Source organism: Saccoglossus kowalevskii, chromosome 19 (assembly GCF_978046115.1).
Source record: "Saccoglossus kowalevskii chromosome 19, keSacKowa6.1, whole genome shotgun sequence".
NCBI lineage: Eukaryota > Metazoa > Hemichordata > Enteropneusta > Harrimaniidae > Saccoglossus > Saccoglossus kowalevskii.
In genome coordinates this window covers 5,427,152-5,453,259 of record NC_140659.1, presented here as the reverse complement: position 1 = coordinate 5,453,259, position 26,108 = coordinate 5,427,152, and the positions used below count along the sequence as shown (strand labels likewise).

The 26,108-nt window shown below is 34.5% G+C and overlaps 1 protein-coding gene across 1 annotated transcript in view; it reads right to left on the bottom strand.

Moving 5' to 3' along the window:
* The window catches only part of LOC102805441 (tetratricopeptide repeat protein 12-like), a 76,989-nt gene extending 54,201 nt beyond the window's left edge, over window positions 1-22,788 (bottom strand). The window contains exons 1-10 of the mRNA XM_085493537.1: window positions 22,703-22,788; window positions 14,611-14,768; window positions 13,980-14,210; window positions 12,842-13,034; window positions 10,159-10,347; window positions 9,598-9,667; window positions 5,385-5,476; window positions 4,635-4,806; window positions 2,707-2,799; window positions 2,166-2,229 (exon numbers count right to left, since the gene is read on the bottom strand). Coding sequence (XP_085349663.1) covers window positions 2,166-2,229; window positions 2,707-2,799; window positions 4,635-4,806; window positions 5,385-5,476; window positions 9,598-9,667; window positions 10,159-10,347; window positions 12,842-13,034; window positions 13,980-14,210; window positions 14,611-14,768; window positions 22,703-22,763 — 1,323 coding nt within the window. The 5' untranslated portion in view covers window positions 22,764-22,788. The remainder of the gene's footprint in view (window positions 1-2,165; window positions 2,230-2,706; window positions 2,800-4,634; window positions 4,807-5,384; window positions 5,477-9,597; window positions 9,668-10,158; window positions 10,348-12,841; window positions 13,035-13,979; window positions 14,211-14,610; window positions 14,769-22,702) is intronic.
* Between the last annotated feature and the right edge of the window lie 3,320 nt (window positions 22,789-26,108).

The window sequence follows — 26,108 nt, the reverse complement described above, 5'->3', positions numbered from 1 at the left end:
ATTGTCAGTTGTACCATGTAATTGTCAGTTGTACCATGTAATTGTCAGTTGTACCATGTAATTGTCAGTTGTACCATGTGATTGTCAGTTGTACCCATGTTATTGTCAGTTGCACCCATGTAATTGTCAGTTGTACCATGTAATTGTCAGTTGTACCTATGTGATTGTCAGTTGTACCATGTGATTGTCAGTTGTACCATGTGATTGTCAGTTGTATGCATGTGATTGTCAGTTGTACGCATGTAATTGTCAGTTGTACCATGTGATTGTCAGTTGTACCATGTGATTGTCAGTTGTACCATGTGATTGTCAGTTGTACACATGTAATTGTCAGTTGTACCATGTGATTGTCAGTTGTACCATGTGATTGTCAGTTGTACCATGTGATTGTCAGTTGTACCCATGTTATTGTCAGTTGCACCCATGTAATTGTCAGTTGTACCATGTAATTGTCAGTTGTACCCATGTAATTGTCAGTTGTACCTATGTGATTGTCAGTTGTACCATGTGATTGTCAGTTGTACCATGTGATTGTCAGTTGTACGCATGTGATTGTCAGTTGTACGCATGTAATTGTCAGTTGTACGCATGTAATTGTCAGTTGTACCATGTAATTGTCAGTTGTACCATGTAATTGTCAGTTGTACCCATGTAATTGTCAGTTGTACCATGTGATTGTCAGTTGTACCATGTGATTGTTAGTTGAACACATATTATTGTCAGTTGTACCCATGTAATTGTTAGTTGTACCCATGTAATTGTCAGTTGTACCCATGTAATTGTCAGTTGTACCCATGTAATTATCAGTTATAGCCATGTAATTGTCAGTTGTACACATATTATTGTTAGCTGTAGCCATGTAATTGTCAGTTGTACCCATGTAAATATAGTTATCGTAATCCGTCACATTGTGAGCAGCTATTTCGATCCACCTGGACATCCCAATATCCCAGTTACCTCGGGCATGTGCATATGCATATTTTTTGAGTTGGAACGTTTATGCGAGAGCGAGATTGTAGCGGGATCTTGGTATCATGTCACCGTAGTTGTAAACCCCAAGTAATGTACTAAGTACCTCTGGTTGTACCCATGTAATTATCAGTTGTACCCATGTGATTGTCAATTGTACACATATTATTGTCAGTTGTACCCATGTAATTGTCAGTAGTACACATGTTATTGTCAGTTGTACCCATGAAAGTGTCAGTTGCACCCATGTAATTGTCAGTTGTACCCATGTTATTGTCAGTTGTACCCATGTAATTGTCAGTAGTACACATGTAATTGTCAGTTGTACCCATGTAATTGTCAGTAGTACACATGTAATTGTCAGTTGTACCTATGTTATTGTCAGTTGTACCCATGTAATTGTCAGTTGTACCATGTGATTGTCAGTTGTACCCATGTTATTGTCAGTTGCACCCATGTAATTGTCAGTTGTACCATGTAATTGTCAGTTATACCTATGTGATTGTCAGTTGTACCTATGTGATTGTCAGTTGTACCATGTGATTGTCAGTTGTACCATGTGATTGTCAGTTGTACCATGTGATTGTCAGTTGTACGCATGTAATTGTCAGTTGTACCATGTAATTGTCAGTAGTACACATGTAATTGTCAGTTGTACCCATGTAATTGTCAGTAGTACACATGTAATTGTCAGTTGTACACATGTTATTGTCAGTTGTACCCATGTGATTGTCAGTTGTACCCATGTGATTGTCAGTTGTACCATGTGATTGTCAGTTGTACCATGTGATTGTCAGTTGTACCATGTGATTGTCAGTTGTACCCATGTGATTGTCAGTTGTACCCATGTGATTGTCAGTTGTACCATGTGATTGTCAGTTGTACCCATGTTATTGTCAGTTGTACCCATGTAATTGTCAGTAGTACACATGTAATTGTCAGTTGTACACATATTATTGTCAGCTGTACCCATGTAATTGTCAGTTGTACCATGTGATTGTCAGTTGTACCCATGTGATTGTCAGTTGTACCATGTGATTGTCAGTTGTACCATGTGATTGTCAGTTGTATCCATGTTACTATCAGTTGTACACATATTTTTATACCAGAGTATGTAAGCAATGGCAAAACACAAAATTTACCCACTGTAGCACAATTCTGCTTGCACAAAAAAACAGTATGAAATTAATTCTCACCAAAAGTTTTTCTATCAATGGTAGAACTGGATCCTTAATTCTAGCATAAACTTTGTGAAGAAATCTAAAATGACAAAAATATTGTTTTAAAGTAATTTCAATCTTTATAACAACTGCATCTCTCAATTTTATATATGAATTACTATATGCCATACAAATGACGTAACGTAACACTCGTAAAATGTTTAACACAAAACCTGTTTAGTATGCATGAAAATAGTAGGATTATAGACCAATGTATAGTGGATGTTGATGTGACCTTCAATAAAACAGCAAGTTCTATTATTGTTTTCAGTGCTGGGCGTACAATAAATGTAAATTTTCCTTAACCTTTTCACCACAAATTCAAAAAATAGTCCTGTTTATAGTTTGTATTTTCTTTCAGAAGATTGGGACAAAATTAGCCAATTGTTTTGAATAAAATCTAAAAATTGACTTAAATTTTGTCTGTTGGCTCCAACATTAGGGTTGATTTCCAGAAATATTGAAGAATATAAGAAAAAAGTGAAGAAATTCAAACAAGAAAAGTTAAACTATTCACCTTTTTTCTGTTGCTAGATTAGTTAATGTGTCAACCGCTTCCTTTGATACTTTGCTGGATGCCATTATGAGTTCAAATAAACTTTGTATTAATCTGTAAGTAGCATTATAAAAATAAATGATATTATTGCTGATTTTGTAACTATCGATGAAAATAACAAATTCCATTAATGTATTTCAAAGGGAAATGATTGCCGATATGTGTTGTATGCAACACGTTGTTTGTATAAACATTGAATGTAATACTGTAAAATACTTTATTTTTGCTGAAGGAATGATACAGTGAAAATAAAATACAGCGAATATATCTTTTTACCTATATTTTACATTCTACATTTTACATTTTCCTCAAAACTCAGAGAAAAACATTCAAAATTCCATTCAAAACACTCAAAAAGTATTTTCAGCAAAAATTAATACCAGATAAAATAAAGTATTTACAGTACATGATATCATTTCAACCACATTTGAATGCATTAAAATTATGTGAAAATACTGGTACACACCATATTTGACCCACATATATACATGTTGCTATGCATACAATGTAGCATGGGACCCATGCTGAATTCACAGTTTCAGGTAGAAGGAATATTTCATACTATTTACTGAGTGGTTAAAAAAACAGACGTTTTAAGCTTTCTGAAATGCATTTTGTTTGGCATTGCATAGAAAGGTAACGAAAATTTGTGACAGTATACATAACTTTATACATGTAGCACCGTAAAGTCTGTATTAGAAGCTGCATCCCTAATAGAAGCCATACCCATTCTTTTTTAACAATTGACAACTAAAAATTCACCCTTTCTCATATGTGTAGATGCTCTAATAAAAGCCGCATCCCCTCCTGTTGCATTGTACCATTTAATAAAAGCCGCAGCTTCTAATACAGATTTTACAGTAATAGCAATTACTGTATTCAGGAAGGAAATTCAACAGGTGGTCATTAGTTTACAAGATTTACATAGTTGTTTGGGTTGAAATGATAAATGAAATAAAATGATAGAATTTAAATACAAAAGTCTATTGAATGCTTCGTCATTTACTCATTTATAATTCAACGCATATCATATGACATTGACAGAACCATTCTAATGCATATATTTATGGAGAAACTAAATTGGTATCCACAATAACTCAGTTATTCCTACTTGTTGTGATTGATGTTGTGGGTTAGAACCCTTTTATTGGCCTGCTTTTTCAATAGTTAAGAAGAACCCTATTTCTTTGCCAGCTCTGAATGTTGCACCTTGACTAAAGATGCACAAGGTTCAGGGCCAGGTTTACATATTATGTACAGTCAAATGTGTGGTATAGCAGCCAATAAAGCAATTCCAGTAAAATAGTCTGTATTTATAGACAGGTGTTTTTTACATTTGAGGCTGAAAGTCAAACATTTTACATAATATTTGTCCAGAAAATAATTACATGATGCAGTAACATATTTTGTAAACTGCTAATGTAAATCAAACCTTAATTCCCCCTTGGTTAAGACTGTGTCACTATTGTCTCAGTGCAACGTCTGGAGATGATAAGACAGAGGGGGATTATCCTTAATTATTGAAAATGTTGGGCAAGTTTAAACCCACAACCACAGCAGATAGACTATCGCCATTTCCATTGGAGGAGACGGGGAAAGTAGGAAAAAGGTTCATTTCAATGTGAAGTGATACGCTTTGAATTATTCATGAGCGAATGGCAAAGCTTACAATACATAATTTGTATTTATGTAAATTAACATATGCTCACTGCTGTGTAACAACTAAATGCTGAATCTTTCAGTTTTGTAATTTTGTTAAAGTGTCATTAAAAAACACTCGCTCGATAGTGTGGGGTAATAGATATAATGCCCACATTTAATAAATATACGTCCAGATCAATAAATCACACAAGGTACATCTATAATATATCAAACAAACATCTACTGACCTCACAATGTCTAGTTTGTTGACTATGGCTTTTTTACCAACATCATTCTGAGACATGGTATACATAAAAACTACACATGCCTCCGTGATCTGTGGGTATTGTGAAGTCTCCAACATATCCATACACTTATCTAATAATTCTGGCATCTCTGAAAGCACTTTTTGATTCTCTTCTGAAAATGAACAATGTGGATTCAAATAAAAACCTACAGTGGATTGAGTTTTCCGAAATCACATATACATATTTTGTAATTTTTGATTTCAAATACTTTCTTTTAATTAAATTCATCATAAAAATTAACTTATCTATACATATATATAAAGTTGAACCGCAATTAAGTTATAGCAAAAAAAAAGAGTGCAGCTCATTGACAAAATAAAAATAAAAAACTTACATACATGTGCCAGTAATTATACTGACACCATTTTGTTTTTTTTAATTGGCTTTTAATAACACACACAATAGTTGCTCTATTAGAAGTACATCTCCAATAGAAAATACCGTAAAAGAAGCCGCACCCACATTTTTGAATAACTGAGAACCAAAAATTCACCATTTCTCATATGTGTTGATGCTCTAATAGAAGCTGCATCCCTTCTGTTGCAAAATACTATTTTAATAGAAGCCACGGTTTTAATACAGATTATACAACACTATTTATTGTAGATGAATCCTTAAAATATGACTCATTTTTACCTTTCATTTACATATGCTACTAATAAAGCAAATATGGTATACTTATTTTCTTACCAATATTTTTACAAGATGCTGTGTAAAGATCCAAAACCGTGGAACATAAGTCAACTTGCTCTGATGATAAGTTGTCTGACATAGTCATGCATCTGAATAAAAAATTAAATTTAACATTTGTGAAAATCAACATGCAAATTTTCATTTTGTTGGAATCAATACACATTTTGCTTTTCAGCTCAGGCAGTCGGTGTATTGACAGGAAACGCGAGCATGGAGAAGACCGGGTAGGGGTTTAGTTCTCTCAAAATAAGCTTAGGACAATTTGTTATAATAGCAATTATAATGTCATGGGATGTTTCTACTTTGCCATATTTTGTGTGTAAACTTAACTGAAAACATATAGGGTTTTGTCTGAAATGATTGAACAAACTTATTTTGAAAAAATGTACAGTTAATTGGTGACGTCTGGTGAGCATCTAAATTACTTGCCACTGTTCTATAATACTGATAATTACTTGCCACCGTTCTATATACTGATAATTACTTGCCACTGTTCTATAATACTGATAATTACTTGCCACTGTTCTATAATACTGATAATTACTTGCCACTGTTCTATAATACTGATAATTACTTCCCACTGTTCTATAATACTGATAATTACTTCCCACTGTTCTATAATACTGATAATTACTTCCCACTGTTCTATAATACTGATAATTACTTGCCACTGTTCTATAATACTGATAATTACTTGCCACTGTTCTATAATACTGATAATTACTTGCCACTGTTCTATAATACTGATAATTACTTGCCACTGTTCTATAATACTTATAATTACTTGCCACTGTTCTATAATACTGATAATTACTCCACATTAACAGTAATAGTATTTTGAATTCATTACAGATAATTTCCATATTTGGAAAAAATGTCACATTTTAATCACATAATTATGAACCGTAACTATGTACATGTATATATCATATAGAGGCACATTCAATCAGACATATGTGATCAAATACGTTACGTTACCTCTTATTAATTTATATTTAATAGAAATATGACAAAATGTCTTTAACTTAAGTTGTATTACTTATTAAATAATTTGAAAGTCTACCATATCTATTAGAATGAGCCATGAACCAAAAAAGCAGTAACTGTAACTATAACAGTGTTCACAAGTTATGTGAATCAGAACCCAACTAATTCATTTATTATCTGGACATCCTGTAATCCCAGCATATGACATTGTTTTGCATCCATCTTTGAAACATGCTAAACACAACTAACTTAAGGAGTATAATAGGTTCCATGCTAAACACAACTAACTTAAGGAGCTTAATAGGTTGCATGCTAAACATAACTAACTTAAGGAGTTTAATAGGTTCCATGCTAAACACAACTAACTTAAGGAGTTTAATGATTTCCATGCTAAACACAACTTAGGGAGCTTAATAGGTTGCATGCTAAACATAACTAACCTAAAGAGCTTAATAGGTTGCATGCTAAACATAACTAACTTAAGGAGTTTAATGGTTTCCATGCTAAACACAACTAACTTAAGGAGTTTAATGGTTTCCATGCTAAACACAATCTAACTTAGGGAGCTTAATAGGTTCCATGCTAGACATAACTAACTTAAGGAGTTTAATAGGTTCCATGCTAAACACAACTAACTTAGGAAGCTTAATAGGTTGAATGCTAAAAACAACTAACTTAAGGAGTTTAATAGGTTCATGCTAAACACAACTAATTTAAGGAGTTTAATAGGTTCATGCTAAACACAACTAACTTAAGGAGTTTAATAGGTTCCATGCTAAACACAAGTACTTTACGAAGTGTAATAGGTTCATGCTAAACACCACTAACCTAAGAAGTTTAATAGGTTCCATGCTAAACACAACTAACTTAAGGAGTTTAATGGTTTCCATGCTAAACACAACTAACTTAGGTAGTATAATAGATTGCATGCTAAACACAACAAACTTCAGAAGTTTAATAGGTTCATGCTAAACAACTAATTTAAGGAGTTTAATAAGTTCCATATTAAACACAACTAACTTAAGAAGTTTAATAGGTTGCATGCTAAACACAATTAACCTAAGAAGTTTAATAGGTTCCATGCTAAACACAACTAACTTAAGGAGTTTAATAGGTTCCATGCTAAACACAACTACTTTACGAAGTGTAATAGGTTCATGCTAAACACAACTAACCTAAGAAGTTTAATAGGTTCCATACTAAACATAGCTAACTTAAGGAGTTTAATAGGTTCCATGCTAAACACAACTAACTTAAGGAGTTTAATAGGTTCCATGCTAAACACAACTACTTTACGAAGTGTAATAGGTTCATGCTAAACACAACTAACTTAAAGAGCTTAATAGGTTCCATACTAAACATAGCTAACTTAAGGAGTTTAATAGGTTCCATGCTAAACACAACTAACTTAAGGAGTTTAATAGGTTCCATGCTAAACACAACTACTTTACGAAGTGTAATAGGTTCATGCTAAACACAACTAACTTAAAGAGCTTAATAGGTTCCATACTAAACATAGCTAACTTAAGGAGTTTAATAGGTTCCATGCTGAACACAACTAACTTAAGGACCTTAATAGGTTCCATACTAAATACAACAAACTTAAGGAGTTCAATAGGTTCCATACTAAACACAGCTAACTTAAGGAGTATAATAGGTTCCATGCTAAACACAGCTAACTTGAGGAGTTTAATAGGTTCCATGCTAAACACAGCTAACTTGAGGAGTTTAATAGGTTCCATGCTGAGCACAACTATCTGAAGAAGTACAATAGGTTTCACATTCACAGTTCACTTGAATACAAAATATATTATGAATTATCATATCATGTTATGTTAGAAGTAGCCTAAAGGCAGAGAATAGAAAAAACGCAAGAGGTGGATGTTTATCACAATATTAACATATATACGATGTCATTATAGACATTTGGGCTATCTGATGACATGTGAAACAAGAAAGCTTCACATAGAATTTTGATTTTAATTTAACAATTTTAAATGTGACTTGAAGATGCTGTAATTTGTCAATCAGAGCTGAAACTCAATCACAATCAACAGCCCATAATGGTGAATGCTTCCACCAAGTTTGAAGTAAATCGGCCAACACAGACAGATATCTGGTTCTGGACATGATTTTAGAGTACTGGTATAAAAAAAATGGCCACCAGTCTGCCATATTTGAGCCAATCGAATTCCTCGTACATGTACCGTACTCGACCGCGTTAGCACCCATGCCCGGGCAAGCGGCCACCCCCACTTTTGCACAATTTTTATATTTAGGGTCATATTCGGCATGCAACTAATTTAAAACTTGCTCTTGCGTAACGAATCTTGGTAATCATTTTTATACGATACAGCGTGGATATCAACCGCTGTGAACATGTTGTGAATGCGTAGAATACGGTAACCGTGGTTAAACTACGCTCCGACGATGACCTGTTAATACAAGTATAAAATGCGGTAAATATTTCATGTCATATTCAGTTTACCTCTCAAAAATGGCTAGTTACTAGTTTTTTGGAAAAACCATGTCGTTTATTCGCTGAAATCAATTCCAACAGATCATACTTCGACATCGATAATTCACTTCCGCATTGCGTTACCGGAAAGTCTTCGGAAATTTCCGAAGAAATGCGTCACTACAACACAGCATTCTGATTGGTTAATAACCAACTTGACCCATTAGGTCAAACGACGCTGCTGCAGGTCAAATCTGCAAATGCATCGTGGCGGAAAGTGATTTTCATCAAAAGTTTGCGTACAATTCAACACCTTCGTCAGTGGAGATAATATGACAATTTTGACTTCCACTGTGTTCCAACAGACTCAAATGTTTTTAATTTTGTGAATTCTGGTGGTACGTAATTAATATTGTAATAAAATGTGCATATTTTTTTGATCATTTCTGTTTCTTCATTGTGAAAATCAATGACGACTCAACTAATTTTGTAATTTGATTTTCCCTCAAAGACGTAATCTGTCACACAATGAATCAAATTTTTGATTTGCAAATTTTTTCAAGGGGAGTGCTCGGGTAAATGCCCACCCCTAAAAATCATACTTTTCTGAGTTAAGGCCCCTGGGCGCTAACGCGGTATATGTATCAGACTAGGTGTTAAATATGTGCAAGGTTTGACGAAAATTGGTCAAAGTAAATCTGAGATACAGCTTTGGATGTACACATGGGTGCAACAAAATGCAATGTCACATAGTTTGATACCTACCTGATGATCACTTCATTGCTGGAGATGATGGAAAACCCACCATGTGTTCTAAATAATGTACAAGACATTTCTGAAACATAGAAAAAAAGTAAAAACATTATTACACATATTTACTGTGCAGTGAAGACTGGTGAGACTTTTCAGTATATTGTATTTTTCAGAATCTGGGAATAAACTTTTAAGATGTATAAATTATAAACCCATTAGAGCCATAAATTTTTTTTACATATTATTTTATTTTTTTATTTTTATCAGGTCACAAGCGCATAGACAATAAACGGAAACGCTATCAATTTGGGAATCAGAAATTGAACTCTATGAGGTCTCACAAAGCCAAAAGCCTTTATAACGAGTCACATATGGCAATTTCAATTTCTATTTTAACTTGTACTGTAATTATGATGACCAAGGGATTTACACCAAATGTGCCATCACTTTCTCATACATTTGGCGAAATTTTCCTTTGCATATGCTTTAATTGAATTCCCAATACGAAAATATACCCACATTTCCGAAATAGATAATGTTTGTTGGAGAGTGCTTAATCCATTTTTAACTTACTATCCTTCAACATAGGCACCAACAACTGGCAACCACCAGTATAATACAAAGCTGGTTGGTCTTCTTTTTTTATTTTTTTCAAAAGTTCAGCAATAGTTTGGATTTCTTCATTGCCTTTTTCGTATAAAAGTTCAACTTTTTTTTCTGCTTTTGCAGCAGCTTTGGCTAATTTTGCTGCAGCAATATATTCTGAAAAGAAAGAATAACAAACAACTAGGTGGTCAAAAGAACTCGTGTGTCTGGTAAGAATATTGTTGTCATCAAGCAATGAACATTCACTACACTAACTACAGCGCATGCACACGAAAATAATTTGCGTTTGTTAAGGACATATCAACCTACAAATCAATAACACATCCATGAGGTCAAATATTCAATGAGATAACATAACCCCAACCCTCCCAGTCAAAAACTAGAAAGACAAATAGTTTTCAAGAAGTCAAAACTATTTTTTTTTACTTAAAAAGGTAATCAAAGAAAGCTTAGAAAGAACGCCCGTGTGCTGAGAGTATTGAAGACACATTAAAAATTAATTCAAAATTACTTGTACATGAGATATTGATGGAAAAGCTGAAAACTAATTATGTAAATCAGGTAACTAATTATGAAAAAAATATGAATTATAATGCTAATTAGAGAATTAATATGAACAAATTTTAACCCAAAATTAATCAGGCCTGTCTATTGTTCTAGAGCATTTATGTACCAAATTTTATTCAAATGTGATGATCAGTAATTGAGATATCAGTGTTAATTAATTATGTTAATTAGGAGATTAATAAGCATAAATATTTACCAAAAACTAATTGGGTTTCTGCATAGTTCTCTTTAAAAGTTTCATTAAAATCCAATTTGTGGTTCTTTATATATCAGAGGAACATTATGCAAATTAGGTAATTAATATCCATTTAAAACTAATCAGGTCTCTGCATAATCCTAGAAGATCTATGTAGCAAGTCTCATTGAAATATGATGATTACTACTTGATATATCAAAAGCTGAAAATTAATTAATTATGCAAATTAGGTAATTAATATGTACTCATATTACCCTAAAAACTATCAGGTCTGTGCAGTGTCCTATGACATCTATGTACCAAGTGTCATTGAAATGTGATGATTTCTACTTGAAATATCAAAAGCTGAAAATTAATTAATTATGCAAATTAGGTAATTAATATGTACTCATATTACCCTAAAAACTATCAGGTCTGTGAAGTGTCCTATGACATCTATGTACCAAGTGTCATTGAAATGTGATAATTTCTACTTGAAATATCAAAAGCTGAAAATTAATTAATTATGCAAATTAGGTAATTAATATGTACTCATATTACCCTAAAAACTATCAGGTCTGTGCAGTGTCCTATGACATCTATGTACCAACTTTCATTGAAATGTGATGATTACTACTTGAAATATCAAAAGCTGAAAATTAATTAATTATGCAAATTAGGTAATTAATATGTACTCATATTACCCTAAAAACTATCAGGTCTGTGCAGTGTCCTATGACATCTATGTACCAAGTTTCACTGAAACGTGGCAATTACTACTTGAAATATCAAAAGTTGAAAATTAATTAATTATGCTAATTAAGTAATTAATATCTACTGATATTACCCCAAAAACTATCAGGTTTGTGCAGTGTCCTATGACATCTATGTACCAAGTTTTATTGAAATGTGATGATTAGTACTTGAGATATCAGTGGAAAAGCCGAAAATTGATTAATCATTATGCAAATTAGGTAATTAATATTGGACAGATTTTTACCCAAAACTAATCAAATCTGTGCATTAGTTTGGAGCATCCGTGTGCCAAGTTTCATTAAAATCCAATGAGTGGTTCTTTAGATATCAGTGGAACAGTCATGGAACAGCTAAAAATCAGCTCATTATCATGCAAATTAGGTGATTAATATGCATGGATTTTTACCAAAACCTAATCAAATCTGCGCATTGGCCCAGAGCATCTATACACCAAGTTTCATCAAAAACTGATGCATGGTTCTTGAGATATCAGTGGAACAGACGGACACACATACACACACACACACACATACACACACACATACAGACACACTAACTGCAAAGACTCCCTTTTTGTGCTTCGCACATGGGAGTCAAAAATATTTGTTTAAAAATATACTATAGATTATATTGATAAAAATCAGATACAGGTCCACTCACAGTACCTACATATCAAGTATCAAAGCAATTGGGCAAGCAGCATAAATAGACAAACATTGGGAAGCTTTAATTAACACAATAATTTGCATACTTTCTAAATTTATGTATTTTAAAGTTTGTTGCATAAATGCAGACAAAATTTTATGCAACACTTGCCGCAATGTATTTTTGTATATTATGGAGGATAATTTTTGGATGCAATTTTGCAATAGCGCCCTCTATACTTCATACGTACTTGTGTAAGAATCTCTAACATCAGGGTCATAGGTCAGAGCAGCTAGTTGTCAGGTGTCTTATTGAGTTACCAAGATCCACAGATCAACTATACTTGTCAATTAAACAGAGCTTCATACATGAGTCTAACAGCTGACATAATAGAAGTGCACCCTCACACATCGCATTTTAAGGAAATGTCAACATAATATAAACACTGTTGCAACAAACAGACCTCTAGAATGCAGATATTCATGTTAAATATTTTAAGATGGCTACCTTTCACTATTTTCTCTTGTTTTGGATCAAATTCAAGGACCTCTTCATAAGTTGAGATGGCTTTAGTGTACTTCTTTTTAGCTAGATAGGCCCTGCCTTTCGTTATGTATGCTTTAACACACTTCTCGTCTATTCGCATAGCGAAATCACAGTCTTCAATAGCTTTGTCATATTCACTGATTTTGATGTATGCCTGTAAAAGAATACATAGACTCTAATGTGAGAATTAGTTTTATTACCTTACCTGCATATAAAAAAAAAAAAAAAAACCCTAACTGTCAAATGTCTAATATAACCTGTCACATCCAAATGATGATCACTGTGAATGTCCAATAATGACCTCACTATGAGACATTGATAAATAATGACCTCACTTTGAGACATTGATCTAAATAATGAACTCACTTTGAGACAGTAAATTAAATAATGATCTCACTTTGAGACAGTGATCTAAATAATGACCTTAATTTGAGACAGTGATCTAAATAATCACCTCACTTTGAGAAGTGATCCAAATAATGACCACACTTTGAGACAGTGATCTAAATAATGACCTCACTATGAGTCAGTAATCTAAATAATGACCTCACTTTGAGAAGTGATCCAACTAATGATCCACTTTGAGTCAGTAATCTAAATAATGACCTCACTTTGAGAAGTGATCCAAATAATGATCTCATTTTGAGACAGTGATCTAAATAATGACCTCACTTTGAGAAAGTGATCCAAATAATGACCTCATAATCAAACATCTAAACCTTAGTAACTTGCTCCCCTCTTTGTGTTTAAAGCTGATGTTGGATTTAATTTGATGCAAGTAAGTGCATAATATGAGGTTATGACAAGAATACCACAAAGTATGCACGAGGGCAGTAAGGTGATCCTATCGACTAACGTGTAGTTGAGGTCAATGCATTCCTGTACTGCCTGAGTTCATACTTTGAGGCATTCTCATGATAAACCTATTATTATACGTTATTTTCCTGCTTGTTTTAATGAACGAAACAACTAAAAAAGTGTTGTTTGTAATGGATGTGACATTGAGGTGACACACATTTTCTAAATAAGAAAGTTATTCCTGGGATATATTGTTTCCAGTGTCAGATGTATACTGGTAATTATAATAAATAATCTTTACCTGTGCTCTATTGGTGAACAAGTCTGAGTAATCTTTAATGATGTCCATTGCATCACTGTACAGTTCAATAGCTCGTTTAAAGTCACCATTTTTAAATGCTAGATTGCCTTTATCTTTAATGACAGTGGCTCTTTTTCTACTTGCTTGTTTTCTTTCATATCTAGCTTGTGCGTCTGCTTCCAAGTTTTTCAAGAATGCATCCTGGTCTACCTGTCCATCTGGTTCTGAAGGCTGCAAATTAAACATATTTTGAACCACAATTAAAAACATATAAATGAAATAACATTTCCAGGTACTGTAAAATGCTTTATTTTCGCTTGAAATTAATTTTCACTATTTTCACTGAAGGAATAAAATAAAATCCAGCAAATATACCTTTTTCCTATATTTTACATTTAACTTGCCAAAAATCAGTGAAAATAAATTCCATACAAAACACCCTAAATGTTTTTTCAGTGAAAATAAATTCCAGCTCAAATTTATTGGAAAGTGGATAAGTTTTTGGTATTTGAATTCATGAATAGACTTCCACATTAAGTCAGCTATGTTGTTTTATCCTATATACACTGTAATAGTCAAGTGTGACTCAAAAACAAAACTGAGACCATAAAACTATGTGGATTGAACTCACTGCTGGTTCTGGTGTGTCATACTTATATGCATCTTTATTGATCACTGTTCTATTGACTGTCTTAGATACATGCTCCTTGGTTAGTTCCTCATCTGCTTTTTGTATGAATTCCTCCTGAACCTCTTTGTCATCACTGCTCATTCCAGTAACAATACTCTCTATTAAATTAAAATATATATATATATACATATATGTATATGTATATGTATATGTATATGTATATGTATATGTATATGTATATGTATATGTATATGTATATGTATAAAGCCACAAAAAAAAAAAAAAAAAAATTCTGGTTCTGATATGTTCACAAAAATTATGACACTTTTTTTAACAATATTTTTGCCAGAAAAAAAGTTGTAAGAGTCCTTTTTTAAACTGACACACATGCCGACCAGAAACAAATCTTTTTTTTCTACTCAATAAATCATATGAAAATTTGTGCTTACAACTGGTTTTTAATCCGTGTCGAAAACGTGCGCAGAATGGTCGTTTTGTGCACGTTTTCGACATGGCTTATCAGCTACCTCAAGTGCCAAATCCATGAAATAAACAACCAATGTCAATAGAGTAGCCTAGGTGTTAAATGGATTAAATGGACTGGCAAACCAACTTCTGCATAGGTATGTTTCTAAACGCTTGCTTTTTAGCTGATTTAGTCATCATTTTTGAACTCAGAAGCCCGCAAAACCTGATATTACATGTGAGAACGAAACAAATCCGTCGAGATTTCACGTTTTCCCGTAAAAGGGATGCTGGCTGTTCCCTCTCTGGACTCCCTCCTCGCCTATACTAGTACTGGTACTACCATGGATTAGTACCTTCCATGGTACTACCAACTCTAACCATGTCCCCATTTGGTGACGCATGTCAACTATAAATGGGCATCAATACTCATTTCGCCCAATATTTCGCTTTTATAGCATTTTATAACATATCACTTAATTTCCGACCGGAAACACGACCATGTTTTTATCCCTTTTTTTTTCTCACTCACTTATTAAAAACACTGACCGCTTGTTCAAACACTGAACACTGGCACATGAGTTGTTGAAATGGTTGTTTTATTGCTAAAGTTTGAGGATTCAATGAGTATTAACCATTATTTAATTTCGAACGACACTTCCAAACCATCATACTTTGTTTCGTTCGCGAACGTACAGCGGGACTGTGTTCCGTTTGAATCCAGGGCTGCTATATCGTTTCAACAACATGATTATCGAGACAATTACATGATACAGGCAATGCTAACTCCTTGGGGCAGAGAGCAGATACACCAGGAACATATTGATGCCACGGCCATGTATTTAAAATGCGAGCATGCAGACGGGCGATATTTCTGGGTTCGCGCGCTCGAAAAAATAAGCGAAAATTATTCAACAGGCGGTTGCAAAAGCGATTAAAAATGATAATCGAAAAGCAGAAGCGAGCAGGAGGTTGGGTGAAATTAGTACTGTACATTCAGGTCCTTTGTAAAAATACGATCGGCCAAGATCTATATCATTCTGAGGCACGCTAGAGACAGACAAAATGCAGTTTTAAATATTGACACCATTCGTATTTTTTAAATGAGTCAAAAAATAAATAAATTGTATGCTGCTTAAGCGATGATGGATCGAAACAGACTCGTTTTGCAAGTTTTAACGGCTACGTTCTGCTGAAGATATAAGACTTCACTTTCGGAGTTATTACCGAAGATAATGTACAACAGCAAAAAACAACAACATTTGGTTATATGAAATAGAGTAGCATTCATGTAGGTTCAATCAGTACTGTTGTATCGTCTATTTCGTCAACCGAACGTTACTACCTGTACCTGCTCGTCGATTATTATTGCAAATGTCATTTTTTTCCAGAATCAATTGGGTATAAGTACGTTATTTTAGAATGATTTTCATTTGGTTTCACCAAAGACAATTGTCTTTGGTTTCACGTGATAGTTAATCTGATTTATCATATAGCATTACAAACAGGAAGTCCTTGGCATGGGTCAGAGTACTAGTATACCCCAGACCACTCGTTTTGATGAATGGTCTGGGTGTGGCTTGTGGGTAAGAATAGAAAATAAATTTCGGTGAGGTTGTGATTATTTGGATTTTTGAGAACGGATTTTTACTATTGAAATGAAATTATCACGTCTAGGGGTGAATTGTTAATAGGTGAAGTGATGTTAAAAACATAAGTAGTTCATCTTCTTGCGTACACCGCAACAACAAAGGTTTATTTTTTAACACAGATCGCCAGTCAAGGAGGTGGCGTTTGGACGTAACCCCGGAGTTAAACCATAGACAATATAGTAGGAAGGACAAGCAACTCCAGCGATTCTATTGTAGCAGGGTAGGCTGGAAAAAAGTTAAGCTGATTTAAACTAACCGTTAACATAAACTAAATATTTATTTCCATTTCTCGTTAAGGTAGAGATGCCTGACAGGTATTTTAATTAGTTAATTAGGCAACCAAGATGACCTCCCTTGTCCACAAAACTATATACAACCAAAACAAAGTCAGCTTGGACATTCAGTTGTGAGACATGACAAAATAAACGGGCATCAACATCGAAAATAGCGAAGATTTGCGTTTTCTTGATCGTCACGTAAAAGAAACCCTTTGAAACGCTAAAAAAAAACCGAAAATAGTGAAAATAAAATAATAAAGACAATCGTGCCTCATTTATTCACAAGTATTTGAGTTATTTTGTTGAAATTATTAATAAAAACAGGGTATAACGTAGGTAGACATGCATTCAGGCTGAAAGACTGGACGTGTAGTCAAGATGGCGACAGACGTGAAAACGGAAAACGGAATGAAAGTCTATTAAAAAAATGCGAGACAGACAACAACAAAAAACAAGTGTAGTCAGTGAAAATAACAAAATTTGACGATTCATGCATCATGAAAACAATAATATTCGTGTATTTTGTCGAATACGGGGTACAAACTTACACATGCATTCCGTTTGAAAGAGTGTGAATAAGTAGTCAAGATGACGACAGACATGAAAACGGACGGATTGAAAGTTAATTTCAAAATAAGTGCAAGACAGAGAACAACAAAAACCGAGCACAGTCGGTGGAAAATAACATAATAAGAAGATTCATGCATCATGAAAACTAAAATATTCGAGTATTGTGTCGAAAACGGGGTACAACCTTAGACATGAATTCGGGTTGAAAGAGTGTGAATAAGTAGTCAAGATGACGACAGACATGAAAACGGACGGATTGAAAGTTAATTTCAAAATAAGTGCAAGACAGAGAACAACAAAAATAGAGCACAGTCGGTGGAAAATAACATAATAAGAAGATTCGTGCATCATGAAAACTAAAATATTCGAGTATTTTGTCGAAAACGGGGTACAACCTTAGACATGAATTCCGGTTGAAAGAGTGTGAGCTATTGTCAAGATGGTGACAGATGAGAGAACATACGGATTCAAAGTCTGTTTGAAAAAAAAATGCGTGGCAGAGAAAAATAAAAAACGAGCATAGTCGGTAAACAATAACATAATAAGATTCATGCACCATGAAAACAAAAATATTTTGTCAAAAATGGGGTACAGACTGAATATAACATGTACGGAAACATTACTGCCGTCTGAAACTAACTTTTAATTTTCGCATGGAAGTAAATATGACGTCATTGTTTACTTGCTCATCATAATATTCCAGCCCTGCTTACGTTGGGCATACGGCGTTTGACATTGGTGTTACTATACTACTATACTGTCTATGGTTAAACAGGGCCCAAATTGATAGGGAGTAAAACATGGGAAGTGGAAGAGCTGTCCATGCATTGACCAATCACACAAGAGCTCACAAACACCAACGAAATATTTATTGTTGTACTTAAGTAAGGGGTTTGGCACTAAAAGCAATGGAACGTTTATAGGCTTAACGTTGGATTTAGATCGTGTTATAATCCAAATCCCCTACTAAGACTTGTAAGCACCAATTTTCATTGAAACCGAAATTGTCATCTAAGCGTTAGGCCGTCGCTGATTGGCTGCTGTGCTGGAATGCCAGTTTTTAGTTTCAAATACCATGACTTAGTGTTCTATGTTCTTCGCGTAATTAGGTGTTCGTATGCAAGGGATTTTTCCACACAAAAACGACAAATTCGGCCGAATTTTGTTATCGGTTGGCTTAATATAACCCCAACGAACCGTATTTTTGTGAAAGATTGGTATTTTTGTCCTGATTTGTAGGAATCTGAAAAACGCGTTTCACAACTTGTCTCTTATTTAGTTTTATGCATCATTCAAGATGGCGGCCCCCATATAGTAAATATCGTATTTATTTTATTATCACGTGTGCGCCAGCTGACTGTGATAGAGACTGGGAGATATAACAACACAGATATATCTGACAGAAAATGTCTATGTTGTGAAAAGAACACCATAGAGGAATAAGAAAATTTTCTGTTAACATGTGATCTTTACGCTGGAGAAAGAAAAAGACTTTATCAGCTGTTATCAGCTGTTAATAAAGAAAAACTAAAATATGTTTTAAATAATAAAGATGAGAAAATAATAATAGAAGTAGCAAAATACAAAGAAAACTGTTTCAAAACAAGAGAGGTAAAACTGAAAACAATATAGTCAGCTAACTCAAGATAAGGTCATGTACATGCATTAGTAAACCAAACATTCACCAACACAAATATGGAAAAGATTCCAAATTACTTTACCATTATTTTTTTTTCTACTTTTATTTGCTTGTCATTTTTGTTTTTTTTTATTTTCCTGTGTGTATTTTTATTCTCACTTCAATTGTTTGTTTGTCTTTATTCACATCTGTATTGCATTTTAGTCAAAATCCTAATAGGGATACAAACGCAATAAAGATAATTATTATTATTATTATTATTATTATTATTATTATTATTATTACTTGAAGCTTAGTATATATATAACTGGTGTATTGATTTCTATTAAATATTTAATTAATAATACTTCAATGATAGATTTATGTACAACATTGTTGATGTTATGAATATACATAGATTTAAAAAATATCTGAATTTGTCTTGTTTTGTGTTCAACCGTTCGTTGTTACAGTGCACATACTCATGTGAAACAGGAAGCTAACGGTATTTCTACGTTCCTGCCCTGAGATAAATTTATTCTGGAACTAGACTTGCGTTAATATTATTGGTAACAAGTACTATGAATTGAACCAGATGGAGTATCACTCTACTAATTTGTTCAAGACCTTTTGCTATGTAGAACAGCTTCGATTCATATGCAAATTTACGCCATTGTTTTAGTCTGCAACTTACCCTGGTTATGTAAATGTTGGTGGAATGTTTACCCACAACAAGGTTTTGAAAATAAATTGAAATTATGTAACTAATGCATCACATACAGTAAATTTCGATCAATGATGGATTAAAAATGCAATATATGTTAGATAATCAGATCACTAGATTAAATGGCGGTGGTCGGGGTACAGTCACTTCTCCCGAAATTCACTTCGCCCGAACTCCTTCGCCTGATTATCGGTTCGCCCAATTACCGGTTCGCCCATTTTCCTTTTCGTCCGATTTACCGATGTTACACAGTAGGCCTACTGGGGGTTTCGATTCGAAATGTACATCTGGTAAAATGCATAAAATCTACCATATGATCGCATTTTAGTCAGGGTTTTATTGCCGATGCAAACACTGCAACTGATGTCCGCCATTGCGGGAAGTCATCCCCATTCACAATAGAGGGGCGGCCGACAGACAATGGGACAGGTATGCATCGGCCGTCATACACAGATTTTTCACTTGTTTCACCATCGAGGTGAGTTGACACTATAGGCTACATACATTATCTAAATATATATAATTTCCATAATGCACTGTATCCTTGCTATTATAAACATATCAGGTACCACGAACACCATGCAGGTACACCCCAAAATCCAACAACTAGCATGGGGAGATTTATTTTATAAATACCTTATGTTTAATTAAAAAATAAGTACTCAGTCTTTGTTTACCCACTAAATACATTTTTTAATCTGTGGTGTACTCACTGCATTCACACCCTATACTAGTACTAGAAAAGGGATTAGTGGGGCCGCAACGGCATAAAATTACGTTACAACCCCGTTGTAAACTTCACGTTCGTCACCTTTTAAAAATAAATTTCAACTTCTATGTTATCTTGTTTTGACTACACGTAAATACCAAACATACGAGGAATCAGGCGAACTGGTAATCGGGCGAAATGGCAATCGGGCGAAATGGTAATCGGGCAAACAGGTAATCGGGCGAAACCGTTTGGGCGAAGTGGTAATTGGGCGAAATGCCCCCAATTCGCTGTTGTGTTAATATTGGTAACAAGTACTATGACTTGAACCAGATGGAGTATCACTCTACTAATTTGTTCAAGACCTTTTGCTATATAGAACAGCTTCGATTCATATGCAAATTTACGCCATTGTTTTAGTCTGCAACTTACCCTGGTTATGTAAATGTTGGTGGAATGTTTACCCACAACAAGGTTTTGAAAATAAATTAACTAATGCATCACGTACAGTAAATTTCGTTCAATGATGAATTAAAAATGCAATAGATAATCAGATCACTAGATTAAATGGCGGTGGTCGTCGCACCGCGTCCAGTTCGACATGGGACTCATAGCGATCTCGACATATACAACGCTTGTAAAATACATTGTTTGTTTACATGAAACTTTAACATACTAGTATGCTGCGTGACGACTGTGGGACTTCAATATACCAGGAATAACACGCATCTGTAGTCTAGAAGTGGTACGCCTGCTGGTAGATTTTGAGGGAGGGCTTCAAAAGATTCACAGTCAATTCGTCCCAATTCACATTCGTCCCAACACATTCGTCCCACAAGTCGATTCGTCCCACAAGTCGATTCGTCCCAATTCACATTCGTCCCACAAGTCGATTCGTCCCAATTCACATTCGTTCCATTTCACATTCGTCCATTTTTTTTTAATTTTTGGTCAGCGTTACGATTTTGAGCAGGGTCAATTTCTATGCCAACTGTTACTGACACGCTAACTAATAACTCCACGTTGCGTGTACGGTGTATTTGTATTTATTAACTAATAACTCTATGTTGCATGTGCGGTGTATTTGTATTTATTAACTAATAACTTGTACGTTGCGTGTACGGTGTATTTGTATTTATTAACTAATAACTCTACGTTGCGTGTGCGGTGTATTTGTATTTATTAACTAATAACTTGTACGTTGCATGTACGATATATTTGTATTTATTAACTAATAACTTGTACGTTGCATGTACGATGTATTTGTATTTATTAACTAATAACTCTACGTTGCATGTAAGGTGTGTTTGTATTTATTTATTAACTAATAACTTGTACGTTGCATGTACGGTGTATTTGTATTTATTAACTAATAACTCTACGTTGCGTGTACGGTGTATTTGTTTATAACGTCGGCAAAAACAAAATGGCATAATGAACAATTACGCATGCCAGTGCATGACGTGTACGTGAACAGTTTGTTGTTTGGATTTTTTTATGTTTATTTGGCGAGTTAGTAGTGGGCTAACCTTAAATCTGACGAATCGATCGACTTGTGGGACGAATCGACTTTGGGACGAATCAACTTGTGGGACGAATCGACTTTGGGACGAATTAACTTGTGGGACGATTCGACTTGAGACGAATCGACTTGTGGGACGAATTGACTTGGGACGAATGTGATTTGGGACGAATCGACCGTCCCCCCTTCAAAAATTTCGACAGCTTAGTACTCAACCACGGTTCTTTTTTTAGTGTGTCCAAACACTCGGACCCGACTAGAGGATTATTATTATTATTATTATTAGCATGGAATCCAGTCATTCTGAGTACACTCAGGGATTATTATTTGTAGATTTGTCATATTATACGATCATAGACAGAATCTAGTCTAGTACTGCAAGCAGCGGAAAGAGGCCTACCTACAAGACCGTACTCAGCTACGATACTACAGCAACGGAAACACAATATACATACATTGCAACGCGTCCATGTTGTTAACCGTTTCTATTTCAACATATTTCAAATCGCTTCACACACACAAAGAAGTAAACTAGATTGTATTTGACAACTTACGCAACTTATCGACTTTGGCGAGAAACTCTTCCAGATCATCGTCCCCTGTGTTCCCAGCCATTTTGAAAATAAAATAAACTTTGACCCAAGAACAAACTAGAACAAAATATGTGAACACTAGAGGGCGACAAACCATGATGAGCTGACCCAACATGTTATGGTCTACATACATGTAGCGACAAGGCAGTACTGTACAATATCCTGCCATTTTTCACGCTAATTAGGTGGATAATTTTCAAATTAATAAAATGTCCAGGAAATTATGATAATTCTGATTTAACATTTTACACATAGGTGATATTCCGAGGTTATTTCCATTGATAAGCTGTGTCGGTCCGGTGGTAAAGACTCGCGGGCCGGATTTTGGATGAGAGCACAGTCACTCTACTAGAAGTGACCCACATCCAATTTAAGAATGTGTAAGGGTTCTTTGAGGGTGCTTTCGCTAAAAAATTTACGTTTTTCACCAACAAATGTTATACATTTGCTACGGGGCGACGCCCTAAGTCGTGGAGTCCACGTGTGGTCATGACAACGCGTGCAAAGTAATAAGACTATTGGTTGAACAATTAACACTGTCGATTATAAAAATGAGGGGTTCGAGCGTAATAGGGAGAAGAGGACCGAGCATATGATGACAATTGTAATTATAATAAATACCTGACTATGTTATCATACTACTGGTGTTTTGGTGACTGAATGGTGCATATAAGTGTCGAGCGAACCCACTGGACTACCATGGTACTGCTCACTGCCTTGCGAGTTACCGAGTTACCCATTTCCGGATGTGTACATTAACCTCGCGAGCCACTCACTTACATAACAACCCTGAAAGACCGGCGCAACCTGCATTGTCAAAATCGTGACAGCGGTGCATCATGAGAGCACCCCTTCCCTGGGTGTCGATATATACCGACAAGTGGGCAAATGTGTCTGGAAACTAGTCTAAATTAACTTTAAAACTTGGTTCATGCTGTAATAATTTCATTATATATATGGCAAAATGGACTCATCACCTATTTCGAGACAAAAAAAAAACATAGTCTGAGAAGGGGTATACATTTGTAGCCAATTGTCTGTAAAGGCAGGCACCTTTTTCGTATAGTGGTAGCCTAGAAAGGGGTAGGAGTCTGGGGGTGAGAGGCACAATCCTAACACCCCGGAATAATATTGTTCTTGCAAACAGCTCATTTTGTACATTGTGCAGTGATATTATCGTGGCCTGTACCACACTCCATATCCGGTGTGCATTTAATAACAACGAGTTAAATTAGCATATGCCATGTTCACCAGTAATCCCATCATTTAGCTGGTCGATTTGATTAACCAATAAGAAATCTAGTAGATAACGTATGCACTAATATTTTCCGTGACATTTTAAGCACAAATTGCATAAACCAATCCCCACAGACAAAAGTTGCATAATTAGTCGATCAAAAGGTAGAGCTACATCTACTGGTAAGCCAATACATGTAATGATAAACTGTTTTAAAGTGGGAAGTATTGATTTATTCACCTTTAATTTGAAGACATAAGCTTTATATAATCCATAGGTATATCTGATCACTCAAACACAATCTCAGGGCGCTATTTTGAATGTAATATACTCAAGGTAGCGAGAAGGGTTTTGTGACGTTTTCGAATAAAACATTTTCTGTCTGTTGTCTCGTTCAGAACAGTAATTTAGCTTATATATTTCAAAAGACTAAGTATAGAGGTACAAGTTCGCACAAACTGGACAGTCATTGTTTACCTAATTGTCACGTGATATCAAAAATGGCGAACCTTGTAAAAATTACTAAGTCCGCGATTGCGAGAGCACACTGCCTAGTGAAATAATATAATATTAATTTATTAATTGTATAATGGCCTCCGGCCCATTACAATCATGCAAATTAATTATTGACAAGAAATAAATTTACATTACAAAATATGTATGAAAATATAGATGAAGAGTGTGTCAATAGATAATATAAGCCCTATATAATAATGTGATGGGGATATTAATATATATATACATACAAGCTTATTAGGTTATTCTCATTTGATCTTTGATTAAAAAACACTTTTAAATAAATAGAGCCAAAGAGTTAATGATTTGGCTTTTAGAGGAACTTAATAGTTGTACTAGAGTATTCAAATTTGGGGGTTGTGTCTCATTTGGAAGATACTTTTTCCTGATTGTGTCCCATTTTAGTAAAAAATGATATTCATCATCAATTTCTTGCAGGCACAAATGACAAATACGGCTCTCCCTAGGGATATTATTATGTCTGCCTCTTTCTATTTCTAAGGGGTGGCACGCACATCTTAATCTTGCTATTGCTCTGCGCAATTTTAATTGTGGCAATGTCACATAGTTTTCAATCCCAAAATTTGTTTTGTATTGTCTATAATACTGCGTTTTTTCGCCAGAACAAACGTCTATATACCAATCTGTAATTCCAGTATCTTTGACCCTTTCACAAACTTTATACAAGAACATATCAGAGTCCCCCACCCCTTGATTAAACAGACATAACCAAATCCATATTTAAATAGCAGTTATTTAATTTCTGTGGCCCATGACCTTTGTCCTTTTTCGTCCAGTGAAAGTAGCATCCGGTAAGCTTTCTGGGGTAATCTGTTTTCATCCATGCTAGTAATTTTTAACCAATATTTCACACATCGTTTAACATGGTAACAAAATAAGGGTAGCCTCCCACAATCTCCTAATACTGTACAAGTTGGAGCATTTTTACCTACACCGAGGTATTGCCTACAATAAGATGTATGTACACTTTCTAAATGTTGATATTGACCATATCCCCAAATTTCAGACCCATATGTAAGTACAGGTTGAATTAAGGTGTCAACAATCTTAAAATACAAGTCTGCTTTAAAACATTGCATATTTCCTAAGTATCTTTTGATTGCAATCAATTTCCTTTTGTCTTTTATAGCTAAATTTTCTGTGGTAATATTAAAAGAGCATTTACATGACATTACCAATCCCAAGTATTCATATGAACTAACAGTACTAAGTTGCTTGTTCCCGAAGTACCACTTTTCATATTTACTGAGATATCCCCCATTTCTGTATACTACAATTTTAGTTTTATTTAAGTTGATATTTAGATCCCACTTGTTTGTAAACTCATACAATATACTAATTAGTCTTTTCAAGCCCAAAACAGAATTTGAAAATAAAGCAATGTCGTCAGCATACAATAATGAAAACAACTCTAACATGTCGTTCGGGATCAATTGTATTCCTCTATACCCAGAGTCATCCAACATGCATTGTAGCTCATTAATGTAAAATGAGAATAAAATAGGGCTGATCATGCACCCTTGTCGAACCCCATTCTTCAATTCAAAGAATCTCGAAGTGACTCCTCCTTCACGAACACATGATTTGACGTCT